The 26,560-nt window shown below is 41.6% G+C and overlaps 1 protein-coding gene across 4 annotated transcripts in view; it reads left to right on the top strand.

Moving 5' to 3' along the window:
• The window catches only part of pcbp4 (poly(rC) binding protein 4), a 105,796-nt gene that overhangs the window by 78,060 nt on the left and 1,176 nt on the right, over positions 1 to 26,560 (top strand). For 2 of the 4 annotated variants that reach the window (XM_033967150.2, XM_055222146.1), the window contains exons 9-14: positions 676 to 750; positions 4,261 to 4,332; positions 11,927 to 11,968; positions 12,049 to 12,127; positions 14,793 to 14,848; positions 22,252 to 22,421. In XM_033967150.2, the coding sequence (XP_033823041.1) occupies positions 676 to 750; positions 4,261 to 4,332; positions 11,927 to 11,968; positions 12,049 to 12,127; positions 14,793 to 14,848; positions 22,252 to 22,421 (494 nt within the window). Of the gene's footprint in view, positions 1 to 675; positions 751 to 4,260; positions 4,333 to 11,926; positions 11,969 to 12,048; positions 12,128 to 14,792; positions 14,849 to 22,251; positions 22,422 to 26,269; positions 26,554 to 26,560 lie in introns of those variants that run through there. The other 2 variants (XM_055222148.1, XM_055222147.1) reach the window with 2 other exon arrangements.

Here is a 26,560-nt window from a genome sequence, read left to right on the forward strand (position 1 = left end):
ATTAATCTGAGCAAATCCAGCACCGAGGAACGAACCCTCATTGTACAGTGGAACTTTGAGTCACATGGGGCAAATTCAACATTTTAACACCAGAGATGCTCCGAGCGTAAACACCATTAAAGGAATAATAAGTGTTTTTCAAAGACAGGGCGCAGTATCTCCACAGACCTGACTCGTTCTGATTTCTTCCTGTGAGTCGATCTTAAAGAAAAGGTGTTTGTGAATAAACCTCAGACGATAAACGACTTAAAACGGAATATCGAGGATCAAATAAGAGACATAAGCCCGGAAATTTGGTCATTTTACTTCCCCGAGTTTAAGTCGTGATAAGTTCAAGTGTAAATTAACAATTATAACTGTATATATCAACAAAAATCTCTGAGGGTTCCGTTTACCTCCTGCTAAAATTTGGTGAGTTTAGCTTAAGAATTATAGGAGCGACTGAAGATTTAAAAGTGTCAGTGACTTTTGGGCCACGCTGTGTTTCAAGCGCTTTGTTAAAGGAATGAAATGCTGCTATAATTGGATGTTTATATTGAGAAACCCATTATCTCTCCTCCGTCCCGTGTGCTGTTAGTTATTTCTTTGTCCATACATTTTATCTCACTCCTGAGTTTGTTTAATCTCCTCATTCCTCTCACTCTTTTAATCATCTTTTCTTTCTTATCTGCCCAGTCTCCGCCAAAGGGAGCCACTATTCCATATCGACCAAGCCCCATTCCAGGGACCGTTCTTCTGGCCGGAAACCAGGTACGAACACGAGCGTTCTGTCCGAAATTACCTCTTATCAACACACCAAAAACACACGACGTGATGGATACTAACGAGACAGTTTGATGAATGCGGAATAAACACGGTAATTATAAACGAGCTGCTCAGAAAGATGAACGATGCGAGATTATCACCGAAACAGACACGAAAAAGCGAATAAACTGGGATAGATGGAAGGCACACGATGATGGATAGATGCCAAGAGGAACGGAAGCTGCAGGATGAGTAATCAGGTGAATAATGTATGAAATAAAATAGCTGCGGTTTGCATTTTGAGTGTCCACTTGCTCGTCGGCGTCTCGGTCAGCTGATTGGCATCTCCCGCCACAGTCAATCACAAGGAAAACAAATGAAGGGGCTTTATCCTAAGAGACAAAACTGCGCGCGGATTCATCATTAGTGTCAATATGAAAGACAATTTAGGTTTATCAGCAAATAGAAAGATGCAGAATATGTTTGGATAGACTTCTTCTTCTTCTATAGTCAGGTTTTTTACTTTTTTATCAAATTAAAAAACGTATTTTCTGGATTATAGGTCGCTCTGGAGTATAAGTCGCACCTTTGTAGACGTGTAGTGTTTTCATAAACCGGAAGAGTCGAGTCGTTCGTGGGGAAATCAAAGCTCTAATTCTGCGGAAAGTCAAAAATGTTGCTGCCTCATGAGTCAAGATCAAATACTAGAGAACACGGAGTTGAGTAGATAATAAAAGGCGTCTCTCGTCTGACAGATTTTTGTTTTGAGACTCAGAGGCAGCGGAGAAGAAACAGCAGCAAATCTTCACCAAATTGTGGACCTGTGTAAAATGTAATTGTCATGTGTGATGGATTAACAGCAGATAATTGTGTTTTTCAAAGGAAACGGGGGGATTTCGAAGGTTTCTGTTGCGTTATATTGAGTTTGTTTAGTTCTGTTTTCTCTGCTGAACGTCAGTCGCTAAAAAGTGGTGTTAATTAAGATAAGACATTTCACTAGGATAGAAAAATGTACGGACTAAAACGATTGGGTCATCTTGTTTTTTTGTTTTTTTTACCTGCTTATAATTTACAACAATGAACAAACAGGCAAGGAAGGTTTATTTGTCCAGCACAATTCAGACACAAAGTCATTCAAAGTGTTTTACAGAATAAGAAAGACTTTAAAATCACATACAACAAAATAAAACTTAAATAATCAGCATAAAATTAACACTAAAACATTGATTTACTCCTGGTTTAGTTTTGGTTTGACCCTGGTATGGTCCCAGTTTAGCCCCAGTTCCGTCCCGGTTCCATCCTGGTTTAGTCCCAGTTTAGCCCCGGTTAGTCCCGTTTTAGTCCCGTTTTAGTCCCGTTTTAGTCCCGGTTCAGTTCCGGTTTAGTCCTGGTTTAGTCCCATTTTAGTCCCATTTTAGTCCCGGTTCAGTTCCGGTTTAGTCCCATTTTAGTCCCATTTTAGTCCCGTTTTAGTCCCGGTTTAGTCCCATTTTAGTCCCATTTTAGTCCTGGTTTAGTCCCGGTTTAGTCCCGGTTTAGTCCCATTTTAGTCCCGCTTTAGTCCCGGTTCAGTCCCGGTTTAGTCCCGGTTTAGTCCCGGTTCAGTCCCGGTTTAGTCCCGTTTTAGTCCCACTTTAGTCCCGGTTCAGTCCCGGTTTAGTCCCGTTTTAGTCCCGTTTTAGTCCCGGTTCAGTCCCGGTTTAGTCCCGTTTTAGTCCCGGTTCAGTCCCGGTTTAGTCCCATTTTAGTCCCGGTTTAGTCCCGGTTTAGTCCCGGTTTAGTCCCATTTTAGTCCCGGTTTAGTCCCGGTTTAGTCCCATTTTAGTCCCGGTTTAGTCCCGGTTTAGTCCCGGTTTAGTCCCATTTTAGTCCCATTTTAGTCCCGCTTTAGTCCCGGTTCATGTGGCTCTAACATGTGGGAAATGTTCTTTGTTGCTGGGACATGGAGAGCCTTGTTCACAAATAAACATAATTATTATTTTTTTTTTCTTCCATTATGGAGCTGCTGTACATGGTGGTGCGTGGCAGTGGAGCGGGTCGGTGTGGTCAGTGTGAGGGTGGTGCTCCTGTCTGTCCCGTCACACATCACTGGACCATAACAGACACAAAGCCCCTCGGTCCCTCCAGCGTCCCGTCCACAGGGGATTTCAGCTCAAGACACAGTTTTAGAGACGAATTTGAGGATTTATTAGTAAAATTGACACGAAAAATACAACACAAAGAGAATAAACAAATGTGTGTGATCAGAGCGAGAAATAAAGTCTCGTTTTACTCACCAAACATCCAAACTGTCCAAAAGTCACATTCATCCAGCAGATTTCAACAAACAAGGCAAAGCAAGTGTATTTATATCACAAATCACACACAAAGTGATTTACAGAATAAGAAAGACGTTAAAATCACAACACAACAAATCAAAGCATAAATAATCAGCATAAAATTAACTTTAAAGGAGAAAAGTGCAGAATAAACCCCCTTTCAGTCACATGCCCTGATAAACAGAACAATTTGACCCGGGATTTAAGTCGAGGTCTCACATTTTCAGGAAGAATGTTCCAGGTTTTAGCTGCAGAAAACTCAAGCGCTGATTCCTCTGGTTTAGTCCTGGTTTAGTCCTGGTTCAGTCCTGGTTCAGTCCCGGTTCAGTCCCGATTCAGTCCTGGTTTAGTCCCGGTTCAGTCCTGGTTTAGTCCTGGTTTAGTCCTGGTTTCGTCCTGATTCGGTTCTGGTTTAGTCCTGATTCAGTCCTTGTTCAGTCCTCGTTTGGTCCTTGTTCAGTCCTGGTATAGTCCTGGTTTAGTCCCGGTTCAGTCCTGGTTTAGTCCGGGCTAAGTCCTGGTTTAGTCCCGGTTCAGTCCTGGTTTAGTCCTCGTTAAGTCCTGGTTTAATCAACAAACAACAACAAATCAAACATAAATAATCATTAACACTAAAAGAGAAAAGTGCAGAATAAACCCCTTGAGTCACAGATAAACAGAGTCTGGACTTAAATTGTCAAAGTCGAGGCCTGAGTCACATCTTCAGGAAAAATAATTCACCTCTGGAATGAAAAAGTAATGACGTCTGATCAAGTCCAACAAAGTGAACGTTTGGCGTTTGTGCGCGACGAGCAGAACGTCGCCTCGTAATATATCACACAAGTAAAGCAAAACTGTTACGAACTGTACGAATAAACCCTTTTCCTTTTCATTTAAAGAGTCACAGTTAATCTAAACGTTTTCAGATGACTTATTGTGAGGCACATTTGAAGCCACAGCTGAGCGTACGTCTTCGTCAAAGTACATTAAATCTGAAATACTGACGGCGCCGCGGGGTCACGCACATCGACGAAAGGACTGAGCCATTTTTCATATCCAGAGTAATGTTAAAGTAAAATTAAGAGTCCGAAACTGCGGCGAAAGTGTCGTTATTCAGAGAAAATGTGTGTGCGCGTTGTTCAGAGTTGTACGTTTGTGTCGTGTTGCTTGTGGTCTAACTGTAGTGTCCACTGTTCTTGTCTCCCTGTGCCCGCTGAAGGTGTTCGAGGCGTCAGACTTTGGCTCTCACCCGCTGTTCTCAGTGGCACAGGGAGGAGTGGACCTGCAGCAAGTGAGTATGACCGCCGGGGCCGAGGGTTAAAGGTCACGCTCGACCTCACAAGAGTCAAGTCATGTTTTATTGTTGGAGAGTACACACCTCCAGAAAGAAAAGAAAAGAGCGAGAAACAGCCTCCTAATCACTGCTATTGAGTTCAAACACTGAAATCTCACGCCTCCGCCAATCATTTAAGACATTTATTCATTATTGGCGATTTCAGTAAACAGGTGTGGTGCTTTAAAAAACTGAATTAACGTTTTAATCAGTCACCTGGACAAGTTTTGCATGTGTTTTGCATGGTTTACAACAGTAATCTTACTCAAAATAACATTCCCTCTGCACGCTACCTCCACGAATTGATGCAAATTTTGAGACATCCAGGAGATTTAAGGTTTATTCACTGAGTTAAACTAACTGTTGTCTTCGTTTGGTCGTGTAAAGTCGAGATTTGGTGGATGTTTGACGATTTGAAAGAAGGATAATGTCTGTGGTGCGGGTTCTCGTCACTCTGAAGCCCCTGGATAACATCTTTCTGTTTGTTACACGTTGATTTTCCCTCGTGTTTCGCTCGTGTCTCAGCACAAACCAGAACGTGGCGTCGTCCATAGACCTGACTTGTTCCTTCCTCTGTCGGTGTTTACTGTAGGTCGACACAGAACCATTACACTTGACTTAAGCTGCTCTAATAACAGCTTTACCCCTCTGTCTCTTATGTGCCTTTTTTGATTACACTTGAACCAAGGAATGGACGGTTTAGTCCCAGTTTAGTCCCGATTTAGTTCCGGTTTCATCCCGGTTTCGTCCCAGTTTCATCCTGGTTTAATACTTGGTTTAATCCTTGGTTTAATCCTTGGTTTAGTCCTGGTTTAGTCCTAGTTTCATCCCGGTTTCATCCCGGTTTCATCCCGGTTTCATCCCGGTTTAATCCTTGGTTTAGTCCTGGTTTAGTCCTAGTTTCATCCCGGTTTCGTCCCGGTTTCGTCCCGATTTAGTCCTGGTTTAATCCTTGGTTTAATCCTTGGTTTAGTCCTAGTTTCATCCCGGTTTCGTCCCGGTTTAGTCCCAGTTTAGTCCTGGTTTAGTCCCAGTTTAGTCCTGTTTCTCGTCACTCTGAAGCCCCTGGATAACATCTTTCTGTTTGTCCCAGTTTAGTCCTGGTTTCGTCCCCGTTTCGTCCCAGTTTCGTCACGGTTTCGTCCCGGTTTAGTCCTGGTTTAATCCTTGGTTTAATCCTTGGTTTAGTCCTGGTTTAGTCCTGGTTTAGTCCTGGTTTAGTCCCCGTTTCGTCCCAGTTTCGTCACGGTTTCGTCCCGGTTTAGTCCTGGTTTAATCCTTGGTTTAATCCTTGGTTTAGTCCTGGTTTAGTCCCGGTTTAGTCCCAGTTTAGTCCTGTTTCTCGTCACTCTGAAGCCCCTGGATAACATCTTTCTGTTTGTTACACGTTGATTTTCCCTCGTGTTTCGCTCGTGTCTCAGCACAAACCAGAACGTGGCGTCGTCCATAGACCTGACTTGTTCCTTCCTCTGTCGGTGTTTACTGTAGGTCGACACAGAACATTACACTTGACTTAAGCTGCTCTAATAATAGCTTTACCCCTCTGTCTCTTATGTGCCTTTCTTGATTACACCTGCACCACGGAACGGACTCCTAAGCAGATTTTTGCCATTAATCTGCTGCTCTACCACAGCTGTGTGGGGACACGGTGATGAATTATGGGAGTGCATCGGTGTAGGTCGGGTCAGGTTCATACACTTTTTAAATGTCCCTGTAGCGTTTGCAAAATATCATTAAATATATTAAAAAGACAACTGCAAAAAGGATCAGTGGTGCTTATATCTCAGTGAGTGGAATAGTCTAAACGCAGCCGTGCACAGAGCCTTCGTTTAAGTCAAGGACGGGGCAGGCGGTGTGGATTAGGCCATCAATAACTCAAAGGTCAGAGGTCACGTTCCAGCAGACAGTGGGTGTCCATCATTAGCAGAGGGTTGGTTTGACCGGCCTGTGAACCCACCGGCGGAGCTCACAGAACACTTCCCCGTCTATCAATAATCAAATAATTCAGCGTTTCCCTTCATATCGTGAGATTGGATTGTCAATTTAAATGTGCAATACGTCACTTTTCAGGAGGATGGTCTGTCGTCTTGTGGCTTTGTCTGGAATATTACACAAATATAAATGCATGAAGGGTGGGGTCAAGTTTTATGGTCAAAGTAATAATTTGACTGGCAACCATTTATTTATTATTTTTAATAAATGTGCAGGTACTTAGTACTTGTTTAGTTTTTTAAATTAATGTATTATTATTATTATTATTGTTTTTTTATTTATTATTTATGCATTTTAATTTTTTTAAATTTATTTATGCATTTTATTGTATTATTTTTTATTTATTTTATTATATTATTTTTTATTTTATTTTGTCATTTGTTCTATTTTTTATTTATGCATATTATTATTGTTATTATTATTATTAATATTATTATTAATATTAATATTACTGTTATTATTTTTTATTTTTTTATTTATGCATGTTATATAATTTTGTATTTTTTTTATTATATTTTTTTTATTTACTCATTTGTTCTTTTATTTTTTTATTCATGCATTTTATTATTATTATTATTATTGTTTTTATTTATGCATTTTATTATTATTATGTATTATTATTATTATTATTATTTTATTTTTTTATTTTATTTTCTCATTTGTTCTATTTTTATTTATTCATTTTATTATTATTTTTTATTATTATTATTTTATTATTATTATCTTATTTGTTATTTTTTTCTCTCATTTGTTCTATATTTAAAATCATAGTAAAAAAGAGTTTTTAAAAAGTAAACAGTGTTAATAGTGGATATTCTGTTGTGGTCCACGCATGAAGAGATCGGTTCAGACTAAAACTCAGGAGCACAGGCTCAAGGCAAACACAACAGTCGTTTGCAAACTCGAGGAGCACAAGAGCACTTAACTCCATCACCCTGACAGCCCCATCGCTCCAGCGCCAACTTTAGCTGAGTGCTGCAGACATGTGCGTGTGTGTGTGTGTGTGTGTGTGGGTGTGTGTGTGTGTGTGTGTGTGTGCAGGGGCCTTGGAGTGTCACTCTAAAAACAACAGTAACCTCGGCTAATGGAGGCGCCAGAAGAAAGCACAGAGTGTGAACAGTGAGAGAAGTCGAGTAGAATATGTTTGACTGTGTTGTGTTCACGAGACACTGAATCATCTCAACACAAGTTTATTTTTTATTTATTTATTTAAATTAAGACAGTGCATATTAATCAACATGTCAACAAACAGCATCAATGTAAACATGTCTGAATTAGCACAATAGCTCGTTTACATCCGTTGTCCTAAGGCAGGTCAGAAACAACATTTAGAGCAGAAGCGTCAAACTCATTTTCACCGAGGGCCACATCAGCAAAATGGCGTCCGTCAAAAGACCAGATGTAAATGAATCTAGCTGCTTTTTTAACTTGTTTATTCATTGTTTCTGTATTTATTACTTATTCAAGTTACAAATTTTACATATACATTTGCCTAGATGTACAAATATGTCTGTGTAACTGTGTGTCTCCTGCTAAAATGACATGTTAAGACCATCATACCTTTTAATTTAGCCCCGCGAGGGCCGCATAAAATGATGTGGAGGGCCGCATTTGGCCCACGGGCCTTGAGTTTGACACATGTGATTTAGAGAAACAAACAGACGAGACAAAAGTGACAAAGACACGACGAGTGAACCACAACAGACCGTCCTCTGAGTTTAAGACGCCCCAAGAAGAAGAGAATCCACCTGTGTGAGTTTGTTTTTCATGTTTCAGAGTTTTGTTCTTGAAGGTTGAAAAGTTCCACAGTTCCTGACTCGGGCAGGTCATGTGATCCGTGACTGTGATCCTCTGATGGACGTCACCGTTTGGACAAATTTGGTCCTGCGTCTCTGTTTGTCTCAGTCTCCTCTGGTCAATGCTCTCGTGTTCACTCGGTCAGTCGTTTTTTTAACTTATAAAATCCATTAAAGGTGGAGGAGCGAGTCCATTTAAAACTTTAAGAATAAGACGAGTGTCCATAAAAACCTGAGAACGTTCAACATCCAAAATATTAAACTTAAGATGTTACAATAGTGAAACTGTAGAGGCTTTTTGTGCAGTGTTTTCAAATTCTACACATCTGATTCTGTCGTCAGATCAGGTCTTATATGTTTGAAGTTTGACAGATTTAATTATATGTGATTTTTTTTACATGCTGTTTAAAGTTTAGGTGATAGAGTTTGTTCCTTGTTGCAGCCAAAATTCTGTCATAGTTAAACGGCAACTGCGATCAACGTTTTGACCTGGTTTATGGTTAATGTCGCTGTAAATTCTGGGACAGTTCACAAAGAAGCTGCAAAATGTAGTGATTTTATTGAAGCTTTGACGATTCAAATCATTTCAGGCGTTAAATTATATCACAAATGTTTAATAACAGTTACATTCTGCGTGTTTTATTGTGAAGTATTTCTCTACGTCACCTCAGATCGTGAAGTCTGACACATTCTCTGACATAACAAAGTGTTCGACTGTATCATAAAAACGCCGCGCAAAAATAGAAAATAAGAAAAGTCAGACGTAAAGACGCTTCATTGCCGCTGAACTCCCCGAGCCGCCCTCCGCCCCGTGGCCTTACGTTTGCTCTGCAGTTCCGTCTCGCGCCGCTGCTGTGATTTATAACACGTGTTTTATCTGGAGCCTGTGCATATTTAACTCTCACAGGGTCAGAACCGCGGCTCAGCTTGAACGAGATCCGCCACGAAAGCACAACTTGATCTTTTTATATCTCTCAGCCAAAACGCAGCGTGCAGGAATTTTGTAGCATCAGTTTTACACAGTCCTCTGGAGAGTGTGAAGACGGGTTTGTTTTGAAACGTGTTCAGATGTGACGCTCCAAATCAGGACCGAGGACAAATAAATATTATATACACTGAATGGATAATGAGATGACCACCTGCCTAATGTTAAAAAGGTAAATTAAGGCTTGACTGTCATTTTAAAATAAGTCTATACTGATTTAATGTTTGACACTGAGAAATATTTGCAAATAATCATCCCAAATTGTTCAGGAAGAGGAAAATTGTGGGCGTGGAAGGAAGTTTCAAGAAAGACGCTAAAGGTGAATAAAGTTTGTGCTTTAAGGAGAAAATCTGTATGTTTTTTGTGTTATGAGGCGCGGTCAGTCCAATCTACGTCGACATTTTGACACAAAACACGGAGCTAAGTATGAAAAAGTTAGACTGCAAGAAAAACAACAAACTGTCCAATAATTAAAAGGCTAAAAAAGTCTGTTTTTGAAGCAGAGCTGAAGGTTCTGACCAGATACACACTTTTAAAAATGTGAGTTTATCAGGAAATACACAGTTACACAGACACGTAATATTTACAACTTGAATAAATAATAAACACAGAAACATTATTTAACAAGTTTAAAAGTAGTTACATTTATTTTTCATGACATTTGTTTACATTTAGTGACATTTATCCTGCCACAGTCACATCTGGCCCTTGATGGCGGCCATTTTGCTGCTGTGGCCCTCGGTGAAAATGAGTTCGCCGCCTCTACGTTAAAGTATCAGAACTAGAGGCGCAAACATCTGTGTAAACCTGAACAATCTGCACGCTAAGCAACTCCTACCCACGTAATCGCTAATAAAAACGACAAATTATTTCATCTTTGTTGAGTCATGTTTGAACAGGAAGTTGTCATGATATTCGCCGAAGCAGATTATAAAACGGATTTACGGAAAAAAAACAAAAACTGCAGCAACTCCTGAAACGAACATCCAAAAAAAAATTTAAAAAATCACTGTTTGGCAGGAAGTAAATTTGTAAAAACTGTCTGTAACCTTTGATAACAAAACGCACGAGATGGTTTATGTGAAAGCGAGTGCGGGGTAGTGCGGAGTTAAGTGGCTGTGCAGTGCGATTAATGCTTTTATTCATTATTTAGACTGCAGTCATGTGGAGTGGAGCGGGGAGCAGTAATGGGAACAGGCTCCAGGATTTATTGCCCGTGTGTGGTCTCTGTTGACATCCTCATCTGCGGCTGTCACACACAAACACGTCCCCGGATTAAAAATTCAAGCGCACGTTAAGATTAGCACTGCGAGGCTATCTGCGCGTTATTATTCCAAGGAAATTAGTTTGGATGAGATGTTGTCATGACGTTGGATATTAAGGATATTTGAGCGATGGGCTGAAAGAAAGTCAATTTAGAGCTTGGAAATGTTTCGTTTTTTGAGTCCAAGTGTAAAATAGATTCATTCACAAGTGGAAACCGACTAATTAACCCACATGTGTCAAACTCGACGAGGTAAAATAAACGGTACGACTGTCTTAAAATATCTGTTTATCAGGAGATACACAGTTACACAGACATTTTTGTTCATATTTATGCAAATCCACATGCAATATTTGTAATTTTATAAGTAATAAATATAGAAACGGAGATTAAAAAGTAGCTGCATTTATTTTATATTACAATTGGTCACATTTAGTTACATTTATACCTGAATAAACCAAATAAAAATAATGACAGTACTTCATTTTTACAGAAATACTTGAAAATGAGAAGGTAAATATGTGTATCGGTCCATAAATTAATCGCAGGGGCAGCAGACTAAGCAGGGACTCCCAGACTTCCCTCACCCCAGACACGTCCTCCAGCTCTTCCGGTGGGACCCCAGGGCGTTCCCAGTCCTGAGTCTCCCCCGGGGGCCTCCTCTTGGTCGGACATGCCGGGGACACCTCCCTAGAGAGGCGTCCAGGCGGCGTCCTGAGCTGCTCCTCTCGCCGTGGAGGAGCAGCGTCTCTACTCCGAGCTCCTCACTCTATCTCTAAGGGAGCGCCCGACTCATTTTCAGCTGCTTGTATCCACGACCGTGACTGGATTTACATTAGATACGTAGATATATTTTAGTTTATCCGACAGTCTTCTATGTTTTGCTGGTTTGGCATCATGAGTCAACATTTCTCTGCAGTTGTGTGAAAACGAGATACGCTAAAAAAAACGCCTTTGTGGGCTCGGTCTTCCACACACTCCCGTTCTCCTCCACACATCGCCCGTGGAAGTGTACAGACTGTTTGAAGTGTAGTTGAGGCTTTAAAGAAGGGGCTGTGGGTCTTAAAGTGCGGATTTTTGAGAGATAAACACTGAGGCTTTAGTAGACAAAGAGCGGCTTCGGGGGTCACACTGTAGAGCGCTTTTATGAACTCCCATCCTCTTTTTGTAACTGTCGGACAATACTGCACTACAACCAGATGTGTCACGTGTTGTACAGTCACATGATCTCCAGGGCATGTGCTTTTAAATGTGATACTTGCCTTAAAGTTAAAGCTCAAATGCGTTCCCCTTTTCATCCCATATTTACTCATTTACTTTGCGCTTTTTCTGCACAAAGTTTTTCAACACAAATCCGTTTCTTTGCACCAGATCGGCCGTCAGAAAACAAACTCCCCGCTCATCTGTATCTATATTAAAATCTAGAGACAATATTCTCGACTGTGAGGCGCCTGTACAAATGTCACTCGCCGTCACGTAAACCCGTATGAACCTCTCTTCCGTCTTCTCTTTCAGACGTACGCGTTGCAGAGTCACTACGGCATTCCACACACAGAGGTAAGAGCCGGACGTCACGCAAAAAAAATGTGGAGTATTCCTTTCTTTTCTCTAATAATAGGTTTGTCTGTGTGTTTCAGTTGGCAAAGCTGCACCAGTTGTCCATGCAGCAGCAGGGACTGGGCCACATCAGTCAAGCAGCGACGCAGGTTTTGTCAGGTATGGAAACAAAAACACACCTGAGACGTAGACAGTTATCAAATAAACACCATATGAGTACATGTTGATTAGATTCATTATTAACTAAATTATATGGAGGCGACATGTTGAGTCTCCTGGTTAAAAAAATAACAGTAGGGTTTGGTGAAGTAGGACATTTATGAGGCACAAAATAACATCTCGTTATAAAGACTTTGGAGAAACGAGGATCTTACCCGAGGGAGTGGACGAGGGGACAAAAGAGGTCTGTTGTCCCATGACCCTGGTTCTAAAAGGTCCAGAGCTAAACCCTCTTTTTATTTGTTTAAATCAGAGGGCGGAGCATGAGAGGCTTCACACTCGTACCTGTACATACCACAGCTTGTCTTGCTTTCTGACCAGTCCAGTTTGAAAAGCAATTAGGCTAAAACAGAAATGGTTCTAAGAGAGATTTATTATTTTAATTAGAGGGTTTTTTTTACATTATTCACTGCTGCACTGCTTAGATTTGTCTGTGTTGAGTCTGAAACAGCGTTTTTATTTACAGTTCACACATTCATTCACCTCTTAATGGGTGTTTTTCGCACTTATTAGCATCCTGACTAGCTCTGTCATTCTTTGTTTCCTTTGTTTGCTTTGGGTCTGAGGATGGCGTTGCAGAACTTACAAACAAAAACTGTAAACAAAAGCTGTTTCCCTTAGCCAAGCCGCGGCTTGGACGAGCAGCTAAACGTCTTCACTCCTACAACTTTTTCTCCATTTGACAGATTTAACTTTGGCTTTTACTCCGTGTTTACGCTGCAAACGTTGAACTATAACAAGTCGTCCACTAGTCTCGTCTATACTCTCTATAAAAGCTGCATTGTTATTATAGTTTACTCATGTGGCACTTCGTTTCCAGTTAACTGTCACATTAGTTTTAGATATTTGTAAATGTGCGGCCGTTGCCTGTAGTTTCATCATCTGCAGCACCAAAAAACACTGCAAGTCCACTGCTGAATAAATGCATTAATCCAACGTGCCGTGAATGTATCTGCTTTACTCTCTCCGTTTGGCCACTGGAACTTACTGCACATCTGCACTTTTGTTGAGAACTTTAATTTTGCCGCGAGCTTTTTATTCATCAATGTTGCATAATTATAGTTATGGCCGTATTCCTGCGCGATATGAGCCGCGTCCAGCTGCGCCGACATCCCGACCACAGAGCAGAAAAATGCCTGTGGAGATTCTGGCTGCATCGGCTCAACCGCTCGCTGTTTTCAATGAGAGTTTGGACTAAAAGGTGGAATCAGTGTGTGTGAAAAGAGGATAAGTAAAAGCGATGTTCTAATAGAGGGAATCATTCACCAGCAAAGGGACTGAAATACACATAAACTGCACGATATAAAAGGTGCACAGTAGGAAGAAGACTAAGAACTACTGTACTGCTTCTTTTTTTACGCAGAGGGACTTCACTCTGGGCATCGTTCCCTCTGTTGCGTCTCAGTTCAGGCTCAAACACAGCCCTGCGTTTTGGTGAATCGAAGGAGCTCATTGGTCAAAAAATCGAATAAAATTTCTCTCCACACAGAGTTTAATGCTTCACTCATTGATTCTGCACAGATCTGACATGTTCTAAGTCTCCTTCGATATGTTTTACTGGAGGTGAAGGCAGCTCGTCTCATGTTTCTGCAGCTCGTGAGGAAGTGCAGAGGTCAGGGTCAGACGTACACAGGAGCTATGAGTGTCGCTGCACAGTGTTGTGTTCAAGGACCCATTTGTGTTTGATTTACTGTCTGACGGCTGTTTGTGTTTCAAGGCTGTTGCTCTAAACATGCACCTCACAAGTGTGCGCTTAAGGACCTGACATAACACCATTTAAATGTGTATAAGACCACTTTAAATTCAGTGTTTAAATGTTTGATAAAAGACAAAAAGAAACTATTTAGGCACCAACCCGCTTCTTTTTCTCTGGTTTACAAAGGTACAGATTGTATTTATGTTTTAAAAAGGTCACGTCACTTTGTTTTCCTGCTCAACATGTTTAAGTCTAAAAGCTCCAGGGCTGAGGTAACACTGAGCTCTTCAGGACAATAAAAGCATTGAAATGTGCAGTAGTTAGTGAAAATGAATGGCACAACCAGCCTTGTGGTAAATACATGAATGAGAGCTGCTTTTTTAAATGCATTTACAAAATGCATGTAGTTTCAAATGACTTCCCCTACTGTTAAACATGTGGGCTTTGTCATCCAATTTTTCAAACAAATGTTAGCTGTGCATTCACAGCGGAGAGAGGGAGAGGAGCGAATTATCACCGGGATATGGATGGCTGATTATTCCATTATGTCCCAGGTATAAAACTCATCAGTCGTGCACAGCGGAGCCTTCGGAGCACTCTTTTCAATAACACACACTTAGGTTAGCAGCTGCAGCAGACACTTTCACTTAGAGGACGGCACCAACCACCTGCTGAGGAACAAATGCAAAAAGTTATTTTAATGACCAAAAAAATACTGAGACATTGCATTTTGTATCACCAAATATGTCAATAACGTATAAAAAATTCAGAATGAGTCGTCTCCTGTGAGTGAAGTTTTGCATTAACAGATTTCTCGGTGTCTTTCGCTCTGTCCATTATGTATCTGAATATATATTTTTCATTTACGCAAGTCACAAGTTGTTCTTTTGTTCCTGTCTCTTTCTTCAGGAGGAGTGGAAGCCAATTCTCAGACCACATCTCAGGAGCTCCTCATTCCAAACGATGTGAGTAGAAGCACATTGTAGTTACTCGTGGGTAGCAGCAGATGTAGGTTTTTACTGCTGTGTTCGCTACATAATGGAGCTGAACTGGCAGGAAAACTAACAGCACGTTTCCGCACCAGCACACACATCTAGAGCTGGGTTTCCTTCTTTTTGGTTACTGCTTTTACAATGTCTCACAAAAACTTTCTCCGTCAGTGTGAATTGTTCAAATGTGATGGAACATTCACCATAACTTTAGCTTTAAATTTAGCTTTAAAGATTTCATTTGCACAGGTGATATTAGTAAGTAAGCGTTAAATTAGATGTCTAATCTCACAGCCAAGGTTAAGGGGAAGCTGCACGTTATTGCTCCCATAAAGTAAAATTGGAGCCATAGGGAAATCTGTCCACTGCATTTGACCTGTTCATCAAACGTCCCGCTCAGGATCTGGACGTGTAAGACCCACGTCCAGATCCTGAGCTGGACTTGGTCAGGACTAACTCAGACATAGACGTCATAATCACGGGGTATTTGGAGCTAATATTTATTTAGTATTTGCTCTTATGTGATCTCTTGTCACTTTTTTATTTTACAATGAAGTTAGAGCTTGGAAAAATAACTTCTAAGACAGTGGTACCTCGTTTATCGCGGGGGTCACGTGCTAAAAATAACCCGAAATAAGCAAGTATCAGCTTTATTTTTAACAATTATTCTCTGTTTTTGTCTGTAAAACCCCTCACCACACACTTTATACACTTTTCTCACACAGGCGTTAACATTTTCTCACATTTCTCTTTCGTTTAAACTCTCTCAAAGTTCAAACCTTCGTAGATTTTAATAAATAAATTCGTGCAGATGATGTTGGTCCCAGCGTAATGTTGTTTTTCCTGCAGTCACTGATCCTCGAAGCTAAAGCCGACTCCATCCTGATGAACTTATCGCTGCTGTCGTCCTTATGTCATTTTCCTCCTTCTTTATGCGACAAACCAAAGATGAATTTATTCCGTAATGGCGCCCCCTACAGCCGTGTAACTTCTCCCTCAGCTACGGTAATGTCGGCCATGTTGTGTATATCTGTATATCTAGTACTTTCTGCAGCTTTACTGATAAAAACTCACTGCGAGGTGAATATCAGCGTGTTCAACATTTATGCACTTTCAGAGATTGAATTCTGTGTAAAAAGCAACTTCGGTTTGAGGCGTGTTTCAATATTTATACCCAAACTCAAACTGATACTAAAACTAGATATTTTTTAGTATCAGTACTTGAATATCACACAAGTAATGTCAGAATTGGACGTTTCTTGATATTTTTTACATTATTCTCTCTGTTTTTGTCTGTAAAACCCCTCACCACACACTTTATACACTTTTCTCACACAGGCGTTAACATTTTCTCACATTTCTCTCTCGTTTAAACTCTCTCAAAGTTCAAACCTTCGTAGGCGTCTTTGTCGGTGCAGAACGTTTCATCGACATTGTGGGTTTTGTCGGGGAGAAAACAAATTGCAAACGTACAGCACTTCAGAGTCACACTGAGATCCAACGTTTATGTAAATTTGTCTGAACACATTCTGTACTGGACAGGAGACACGGCACGGAGGAGACTGATGGACAATGGTCTACAGTCCAACAGCCAATCAGGACGCACGACACAATGGTCTACAGTCCAACAGCCAATCAGGACGCACGACACAATGGTCTACAGTCCAACAGCCAATCAGGACGCACGACACAATGGTCTACAGTCCAACAGCCAATCAGGACGCACAACACAATGCACGTTCATACGCTGGAAAAAAAAAAGCATGTAAAATTTGACCAAAAAAAATCTGCGAAACAGCGAGACCACGAAAGATGAACCGCGATATAACAAGGGACAGCTCTACACTGAAACCGGGAGCCTGAGACATAATTTAACTCCATTGTTAGACCCAAAGCAAATAAGGAAACAAAGAAAACAAAAGAGTTAGCGTGTAGCCTCGTTTAGGCTGAATGTTTACGCTAAGCAGCTCTCAGGCTCAGTTCACCTACAAACAGAAACGGTAAAACAAAAGATGTTTACAGTTTCAGCGTCGTTAGCGCCTCCTTCAGACAGATATAAGGCAGTGTCCAGCAGGAATCTGACCAGAACTGACGAAACGGCTTGTAGGAGTGAAGACGTTTGGCTGCTCGTCCAAGCCGCGGCTTGGACGAGCAGCTAAACGTCTTCACTCCTACAACTTTTTCTCCATTTGACAGATTTAACTTTTACTTTTTTACTATTTTACAATGTTCTTTTTCAGGATTATTGATGCTAGTACAAATAAAACCCTGAGAAAACATTTTGTCACGTCGCATTTGTGTACGCGACCCGGGGACAGTTTGTTCCTATTCACAGTTTTTGTTGTTTTTTTCCCATGAGATAACAGTAACATTTTGAGATTTCTAAATATCTCTTGCAATCCTTTAAATATTTCCTCGAGTTCCTTCCACACGCTGCTTATGCAAAAAACGAAATCCAAAAGGCAGATTCCGTCGTGGTTTGTAGTGGAGTGAGGTGAACCGTGTCCGTTGCTTCTCCGCGGGGCATTCCTCAGGCTCGGAGTGTCGCGCTGAAGACGTATGACGTGATGTGATGGACGCGTTGACTGCGGTGAAGACCAAGCGCTGACCTTTTGCGCAGAGACGGAAGGCTAACCACTCCACCGCGCTGTCTGTTCCACTCAGTCTGTCTGCTCCATCCATCATACGCCTGTTTTCATTCTGACACCGCTGAACCCGCTGCGTACGACTGCTCACTTGTACCCGCGCTACTGTTTTACCCACGATGCATCAGGTTATAACAGGTTCTGATCTCACAGTTGAGACTATAACCACCAAAAACTGTTGATGGAATTAACGTGAAAAGCCTGATGGTCATGCTACGTCTCATTCGGTCTGCAGAGCGGTAACTCGAGCCAAAATATTCATCCTGGCATCTGCTGGCGTCAGTGAGTCATTCTTGTAACAGATTGTGCTCAAGAAAAAACTGTAATTTTAATAAATTGGCCGCACAAATGCACAAACCGTTAGCATTATGATCCTACGGCGGTCCCTCGTTTATCGCGGGGGTTACGTTCTAAAAATGACCCGTGAAGTCATATTCTATATTCTATTGTGGGTTTTGTCGGGGAGTAAACAAATTGCAAACGTACAGCACTTCAGAGTCACACTACGATCGAACGTGTACGCAGAACATAGTGCGAGTTTATACGCTGTGAAAAAAGCAAAATTGGACTAAAAAAGCTGCGAAAAAGCGAGACCGCGAAAGGTGAACCACGTTTTAGCGAGGGAGGGCTGCAGGAATAACGATTTATTGCAACTAAGACGAGATATTTTAGGTTTTTTTTCTAGAATTGCTCATCCCAAAACTGAGAATTTCAATGCAAAATAAGTGTATAAGCCCTGATCCAAAAGTTAACTCATCTTTTGTGTGTAATGTGGTGCTGGAGTCCGTTTCTACTTCCTACGCCTTCATTTCATTTGAACATACGACTCGATGCAAACTTCTCGTCTCATCTTCTTCTCGATGAACATTTATGGTCGATGTTCTTCCACTTTCGAGAGTTCTTAACGTCAGCGAGCGATGCATCTTTCTCATCTAATCCACAAGTCGAGGTTTTTACATCATAGAGACACAAGTGTTTTCAAATTTAAAACATAAATTGGCTCTATCCCTGTTTCTGCTTCAGTGATTTCAGTCTAGACTTTTAATCTCTGCACATCCATCAGTGGCGGTGGAGGTTTGTCAGTTATGGAATAGATTCTGGACTCTATTTTTCTCTTCCGGGCAAACGGGTTAAATAGTTTTGCAGCGGTAACATTTATTCTTAACGTATAAACTGGTTTGTTATGGCGCTACGGAGCCGACATAAGTCACCCAAACCGAACTTTACACTGCAACTCCATTTAATTTAAGAACTGTGAGGTTTCTTTTGGGCTTCTGCGTTTGATGTGCTCTCATTTATTATCACGAGAGGCATAGATCCGCTCCGACAATCCCTCGCCATCCACTGAATCACTCGTATGTTCCAAAAAAACTGCCTTTGAAATACACAAGGCATGTTTCCATTTATGAGCTGAAGTGATAGAAGATGCCCCCGACAAAACAAGCGGGCTCCACGACAGCGTATGGGTCGTGTTGCATCATCAAAGCGGAGTCTGGCGTCTACCAAAACATGAAGTTAAAGACGTGTATGTGTGTGCGCCGGCTGCGTAGTCGTGTCCGTGCTTTTAACTCCATTTAGCAGTGGATATTAGCGCACTGGGGAGTCGACAGAGAGCTTGTTGCACTTTGACAGAACAATCAACACCTTTGCAGCCTGTGATCTCCTGGCATCAGTCCCCGGCCGTTTTAATCTGTCTTTATTGTGATTTTTGCGTTCAGTGTGCGAGCTGTGCCCCCCCACACGAGGATATACAGTCCACGTTTGAATGGAGCAGATAGGGCTTAAGACCCCGCGTGTGTTTGTGAGTCACTGAGCAGCGACGAGCCGAGCAGCTTAATGACATCCTATAGCTCACAGTAAGAGATTTAGCATCAGCCCGACGTATTCAGTCGATCCTTTTCACTAAAACCTGTCCAAATTACAAGGACAATGGGGATTCACCCAAAAATAGAACCTTGGCCCAGCCCCGTCCTCCGCTCGTAAAAACCACTTTGAGGGAACCACGGCTCAGCTGCAAAAACCTCATATCCTAAAAGCAATCAACCTTATGAGCGTGTCCTGCCATTGCGGGCCATAGTCATCTATTTTTCTTAAGGCTGAAAGGTAGTTGAGCGCTGCCAAATGGCTCCGATACTGTCAAGTCACTTTCATTTAGACCATATTGTCTCCTCAGAGGGGTTTCAATCTGTAAAAACAGCTTCTACAGTGAAGCTTTGGGAGGAAAGATGATGCAGACGATCAGCACGAAATGTAAAAAGTTGAAAATGTGAGTGGGATTTTTCTATGAACTGGTAGAATCACGTGACTAATGAGCCGACCTTCAATCATCGTTTAGGTTTGGCACGAATCGTGAAAACAAAAAGGCAAATTGCTACGAAAAATATCACAATAAAAGATAAAATTGAAATTGGTCTTAGAGTAGAACAATCCAGTAACGCTTTTCTAAATATACACTTCAGTTGTCTCTCGCTATTTCGCAGATTTTTGTGTGCAATTTTGACAAGTGTATGAACGTGCATTGTGTCGTGCGTCCTGATTGGCTGTTGGACTGTAGACCATTGTGTCGTGCGTCCTGATTGGCTGTTGGACTGTAGACCATTGTGTCGTGCGTCCTGATTGGCCGTTGGACTGTAGACCATTGTCCATCAGTCTCCTCCGTGCCGTGTCTCCTGTCCAGTACAGAATGTGTTCAGACAAATTTACATAAACGTTGGATCTCAGTGTGACTCTGAAGTGCTGTACGTTTGCAATTTGTTTTCTCCCCGACAAAACCCACAATGTCGATGAAACATTCTGCACCGACAAAGACGCCTACGAAGGTTTGAACTTTGAGAGAGTTTAAACGAGAGAGAAATGTGAGAAAATGTTAACGCCTGTGTGAGAAAAGTGTATAAAGTGTGTGGTGAGGAGTTTTACAGACAAAAACATAGAGAATAACTGTAAAAATAAAGCTGATACTTCACGGATTTCTCTTATTTCGGGTTATTTTTGGAACGTGACCCCCGCGATAAACGAGAGATCACTGTATTGTTGAAAAGAACAGCCATAGAAGTTATTTTTCCCAACTCTAATTTCATCGTAAAATGAAAAAAGTGACAAGTTTCTCACCAGAACGAAGAAAAAACAAAAGACTGCTTATACTGTCTGTCGAATATAGTAATTATTATGTCAGACCTACAAACATTACCTTCGTACGTCCATAAACCTAAAAACCATAGCCCACTCTCCGCTCTTTGAATGTCGTTTCCAGAGCAGTGACCACAGACACATTTGCGTCGCGTTGCACACAGCTGATAGTGCCGCCGCTGATGGTCCACACGAGGGGATTTTTTTTGGTCCAGAGCGGTCATTTACGGGGTCAGACAGCGGCTAAAGGTGGATCTGACTCAAATAGTTCTGACCTGGTAGTTGTCTGGGGCCACTTTGTCTTCTGTCTGCTGCAGTGCCATTAGGGCTCTACAGCGGGCACACACACTTGAATTATCAGCAGTCTTTCCACGAATAGCCCACTTTAGACCAGACCCAATCGACCCTGACTCCGAGAGCAAGGGCCAAATGACTGCGAAGGAAAGGAATGTTTGTCTTATCTATGTTCATTAAAAGCCTTGTTTAAAAAAATAAAAAACTATAAGCCAAAACTGTAACCAATCATCATGTCAGATTGCTTTTTTTTTGGTAATATCTCTCAACCTTAACTTGAAATAAGAAGGAAAAAGTTTAAGTTTTTTAAAAGAAAGAAGCAGATCAGGAAGATGAGGAAGGAGCCGTGCTGAGCTGGAGTCTTCATCAGTGACGAGTCCTTCAAACGAGGGCGGAAACACAAAATGAACCTTTTGCACGACGACCACCTTCTTTGATTTATAAAATATTCAGTTAATATCACTGCTGTGGTTATTTCGTTTATTTCGTGCATAAACTTGGGTGACTTGAATCTATAGAGTTCAAAATATGATGTTTTCAAACTGTTAAACGTTTATTTCATGGCGTCATTATTACTGAGATTTAAGGAAACGGCAAGATGCACGTTTGTGGTTCTTAAAAAAACTCTAGAGATGCATCTTGTCAAGTTCTGCAGTTGCATTTGAGCCGCAGCGGTTCAATAAACGGACAAATCACATAACGGCATTGTGGTTTGGACGGACGCCAAAGTTGAAGCTCAAACAAACAAAAACTAAAACACAGCGACGTACTTTGGCTTATTTTAGCAGAACGACGGACGTGTTTAGCTTTGAAAGAAAAGTCTGTGCGTATTTTCATCGGAACGTTCCATCTTTTCCAACGACTTTCAGAGCTATCTCAGACCGGAGATACTTACAAGAAACACTTACGTTCAATTAATTACGCTGTAGTTTCATCAAATGTGCCGTTCTAAGGATGAATATATATAAAAAATGTAATAAAGCGCGAGTAAACAAAGCGGCCATTAAAGTCTCGGAGTAAATTGAATGAATCGTGAACACGGAGGGCAGTGATACATCTCAGACTAATGGTTCACGTAATGAAGGTTAATTGGCTGTTCATTAGTTGATTCTACACCACATAATACGCCTCGTCTTTCGTATGGAACCAGTTACATCCATTCAACGCTTGACACGGGACAGCCTGAAGGTCGACGAAGCCTCGCTCTCCTCTGCCACGTCGCTGCTCCCAATTAAGAAGCTCGTAAGAAAGACGCCGGATCGCTTCGTTTCGGGTTAATCACGGCTAATCTCGTTTCCGTTTTCTTCCTCGCAGTTGATCGGCTCCATCATCGGTCGCCAGGGCACCAAGATAAACGAGATCCGGCAGGTTTCGGGCGCGCAGATCAAGATCGGGAGTCAGATGGACAGCACCAGCGACCGGCACGTCACCATCACCGGGACGCCCATCGCCATCAACCTGGCACAGTACCTCATCACCTCCTGGTAAGTCTCGACGCTGCGTTTGAACGTTTAACATAATAAGTTTAAAATAATCTAGTCCTGAAATTCAAGATTCTTTTCCATCGCGCTCTGTGGAAAAGCGTTATCTTTGGCTTCCTAATGAGCTGTGAAATAAAAAGACGTTTTGATCGCTCTTTCTACCAAAACATTCTTCAGTTGTTTTTATTTTATTTGATTACGATTTTTTTGTAGACTTGAGAAAACTTATTACGTAAAGGAGGATATAAAAAGGAGGCAGGCTGTTTTTGTTCAAGCCTATTATCAAAAGTAGAGCGAGAAAAACTTACAAACACAGAAAAAATACATGGCACAACTGTATGAAAATTTGACTTTGCAGAACTCAGCGGTGGAGATTATAAACGAGGAGTAACTGAGGCTGTCGGCTTTATTTTTTACGATTATTCTATGTGTTTTGCAGCTGTAAAACCCCTCACCGCACACTTTATACACTTTTCACACACAGGCATTAACATTTTCTCACGTTTAGACACTCTCAAAGTTCAAACCGTCGTAGATTTTAAAAAAAAGAGGGCAGAATTATTGAACAAAACCACATTATTTTCGCCGTACAGCTGTGTAACTTCTACCTTCCCTCAGCGTGTCCAGAAGTCCAGCGTTTTCTGCGATCGCGAGCGTTTTGGGTGCGACCGCAGGTGCCTTTGTCGGTGCAGGACGTTTCAGAAAACTTGCAAACACACAGCACTTCAGAGTCACACTGCGATCGAACGTTTATGTAAGGACGCAGGACACGACGCACGTTTATAAGCTGTAAAAAAAAAAAGCAAAATTGGACTAAAAAATCCACAAAACAGCGAAACCACAAAAGGTTAACCGTGACATAACGAGCGACAACTGTACTTATTTTTTTCCCTTAGTTTTCCTTTTGCTCGTTAATGCTTAGCTGGAACGTTGACACATTTACATTTTAATAACAAACTGGCAATGCATTTCTATCACACTTTCATACTGTAAAAAGTAACGTTACATCACTAATGCTTTTTTAACGCGCGCCTCTCTGTCTAAGTTCATCGCGGCGCCGTGAGTCTGACCCGGGGAGCAGTTCGTTCAATCAGATACTGTGCACGAGCGACACGGGAGACTCCGAGTTCTTCAGGGAGCCGTGCAAATCGGCAAAAACATGAATATGCAAATTCCAGATTAGACCTCGCTATGGATGGAATTGATATTTCATTACCCTGCGATGTACGAGTTCAAGAAAAGGTGCGATGTGCCACGTCTTCATAGCGACACGGGCTGCGTAAAGGCGAGCAGCTCTCACACACACACACACACACACATTAAGAGTCGATCTGAAGGGTTAGCCTCATTCAGTCCGAAATGCCAGGTCAGGAACGTTTCCAGCTGACGCACAAGTATCCATGACAAACCGGCTTTTTTCACTCTATGAGCTGGAATCACACAGAGCTGCCGCCTCCAGCACCTTTTGTTGTTGCATCATGAGACTTAAGAAATGTACTTTATTTAACATGATCAGGAAATAAAGGTTTGAGATGCAATTTAACATTTTCTCTTTATTATGGGGCTGTTTTTGGGACTGTTTTTTGGCAGATTGCTCCATTTTTTACAACATTTGGTAGCACTCTTCTCATGTTTTCATCTAGATATAATATTCCAAAATAAACAAGCCAATTATTTTTGCTTTTCTGTATCTGTCGGGGCCAAAATATTCCAACAATATTTTATTTTAAGGGGATAGCTACACCGATGTTTTGTTTTGATGTGTTAATTTATCAGGAGGTTCAGGTACAGCTCCTATTTCTGCTGTTTAGGCCTCACGATGTCGCACTTAATGCACTTAAACTGTTGTAGAGACATGTTTTACTGGCATTTTGTGCAAGAAAAAACAAATTAATGCATCCACGTATATATGAATTACACTTAAATTCCCTTTTAATCAAACTAATTTGTGTTTTATGACGAGAAAGTCCTTAAATTGCCCTCACGTTTGAACACATTACCTCAGTGGGAATACGAAGGACGACAGTGTGCAAAATAAGTGCACATCAGATTAAGATTCTAAATGTCGTTTCACAGAGTCTGAGGCTTCTCCACAGGTTTCCACTGTGTCGGCTGCACAGATCCACAGTCATTTACATCACCGCATCAAACTCCATCCATAATTCATCTGCGTATTATCCATGAATCAGTTTGGGTCAAATAGAACCTCTCGAAATCATTTAACGTGGAATGAAATGTCTGAAACGTAGCTATAGTTTAAGTAAATATCTCTTTATATGAAGTTTAATGTGACGCTCACTATGTTTGTTACAGCCATGAAGATTCAGAAGCGACAAATAAATTAAAAAAAAGGATATGACTGATGCTTCTTGCTTCTGTTCTTGAGCGTTATTTCTTTACGCTCTTTTCTTCGAGCGCCAGAACCTGCTACACACAAGGGATGGGACGATATTAAAAGTTAGACTCATGATTACTGCGCTCAAAATAAATGATAATTATTAAACCAAGACAGTTTAATGTCCTCATATGTGACGCTAGGACCTTATAGAGGAAAAAAAAAAAACTGTATTGTGGCCGAGACAACCCAAAATGTGCCAGGTCCTAGGAGGTTATAGGTTCAGATTAATTCATGATTGTTGTAAAACCATGAGCCGCTGTTAGCAAGATGTGCAATCAGCTGTGCAAAATGCTGTTCAGCTAATGCTAACCTAGCGATAGCGAAGTCGACACAATCACGTGCCATTATTCACACAAATCCAAACTAACACAAACTATATTTGTTACATACGATGGAGATTTTCAGCTCAAGTTTGTCAAATGATGCAGGATGTTTGTGTCGTAAATGTGCGTCTGTGAGTCGCTCGTGCGAGTCGCTCGTGCGAGTCGCTCGTGCGAGTCGCTCGTGCGAGTCGCTCGTGCGAGTCGCTCGTGCGAGTCGCTCGTGCGAGTCGCTCGTGCGAGTCGCTCGTGCGAGTCGCTCGTGCGAGTCGCTCGTGCGAGTCGCTCGTGCGAGTCGCTCGTGCGAGTCGCTCGTGCGAGTCGCTCGTGCGAGTCGCTCGTGTTTCCCCTCTGAGCCGTATCTTTTCTCCTTCAGACTCTGCAGATCGGTGGCTCATCTTGTTGCTCTTGTTTTTCAAATTCATAATAATTCCACACCTCAGGCTTCACCTTCTCGAGTGGAGGATATAAATGTGTGGAGTCATCCGGATGCAGATCCATGACAGAGCGCCCCCTTGTGGACAAACATCAGAACTAACATCTAAACATTGTAGTGAAAGCAGAAACATGAGACAATCTGGTGCTGCAATGATCATGATTATTAAACAAATACAAACTATTAATTGCCGACCTTTTTGATTTTGATTTTAATCGTCCCATCCCTGATACAAACTATGGCAGTTGCTGTAAGATAATGCACCTCTGTACAAGTAGAAACCTGCATTTAATCCTAAACTGCTCTTTCCTGGTGACCCTGTGCATATTAAGACACGAGAAGAAGTGTAGATTTATGCTTTTTCGCGATTGTAGATCTATCAAAGTCACTCAGCGTAATTAAATTTCACACAGATGAACTGGAAAATGGAAGTAGAAAAAGTAAATTCCTCATACATACTCATATACATTCCACAGTATTCCAGTCTGTCTGAGGGTGCGCCTATATCTGCGGGTTACTTTGCCGTGGCTGTTGCTGACCCCAAACCACAAATTGCATTATGAGTAATTAGACTAGGTTCGAGATTGCATTTAGCTAACAATCTCCTGGTCGATTTTTTGAGTAATTTCATCAAGAGCGTCTCTTATCAAACATCCATCCTAATAAACTGTGATGGTTTTGTTCCCTCCTCCCAAAGCCCCCTCCCGAGCCATCACCCCGACTTATACAGCACACCCCCCCATCCGTACAGCGAACTCCCCTACAATAATCTGTTGCAACCTCCAGCAGTATACACACCCGTCTTATGATTTTACTTCATTTTTGTTTTGGTTTTCAACTCTCCAAAATATTCCTTTGAGTTTGGATTCTTTTGGTTTAACATGTCTTTGGTTTAACCCCCTTCTAACCCTTCTCCATCCTCGTCCCTTTGACCCCTGTCCCCTCCTCTTCCCCTCCTCCTCTTCCCCTCCTCCTCTTCCCCTCCTCC

Source organism: Periophthalmus magnuspinnatus, chromosome 5 (genome assembly GCF_009829125.3).
Source record: "Periophthalmus magnuspinnatus isolate fPerMag1 chromosome 5, fPerMag1.2.pri, whole genome shotgun sequence".
In the NCBI taxonomy this organism is placed as follows: domain Eukaryota; kingdom Metazoa; phylum Chordata; class Actinopteri; order Gobiiformes; family Gobiidae; genus Periophthalmus; species Periophthalmus magnuspinnatus.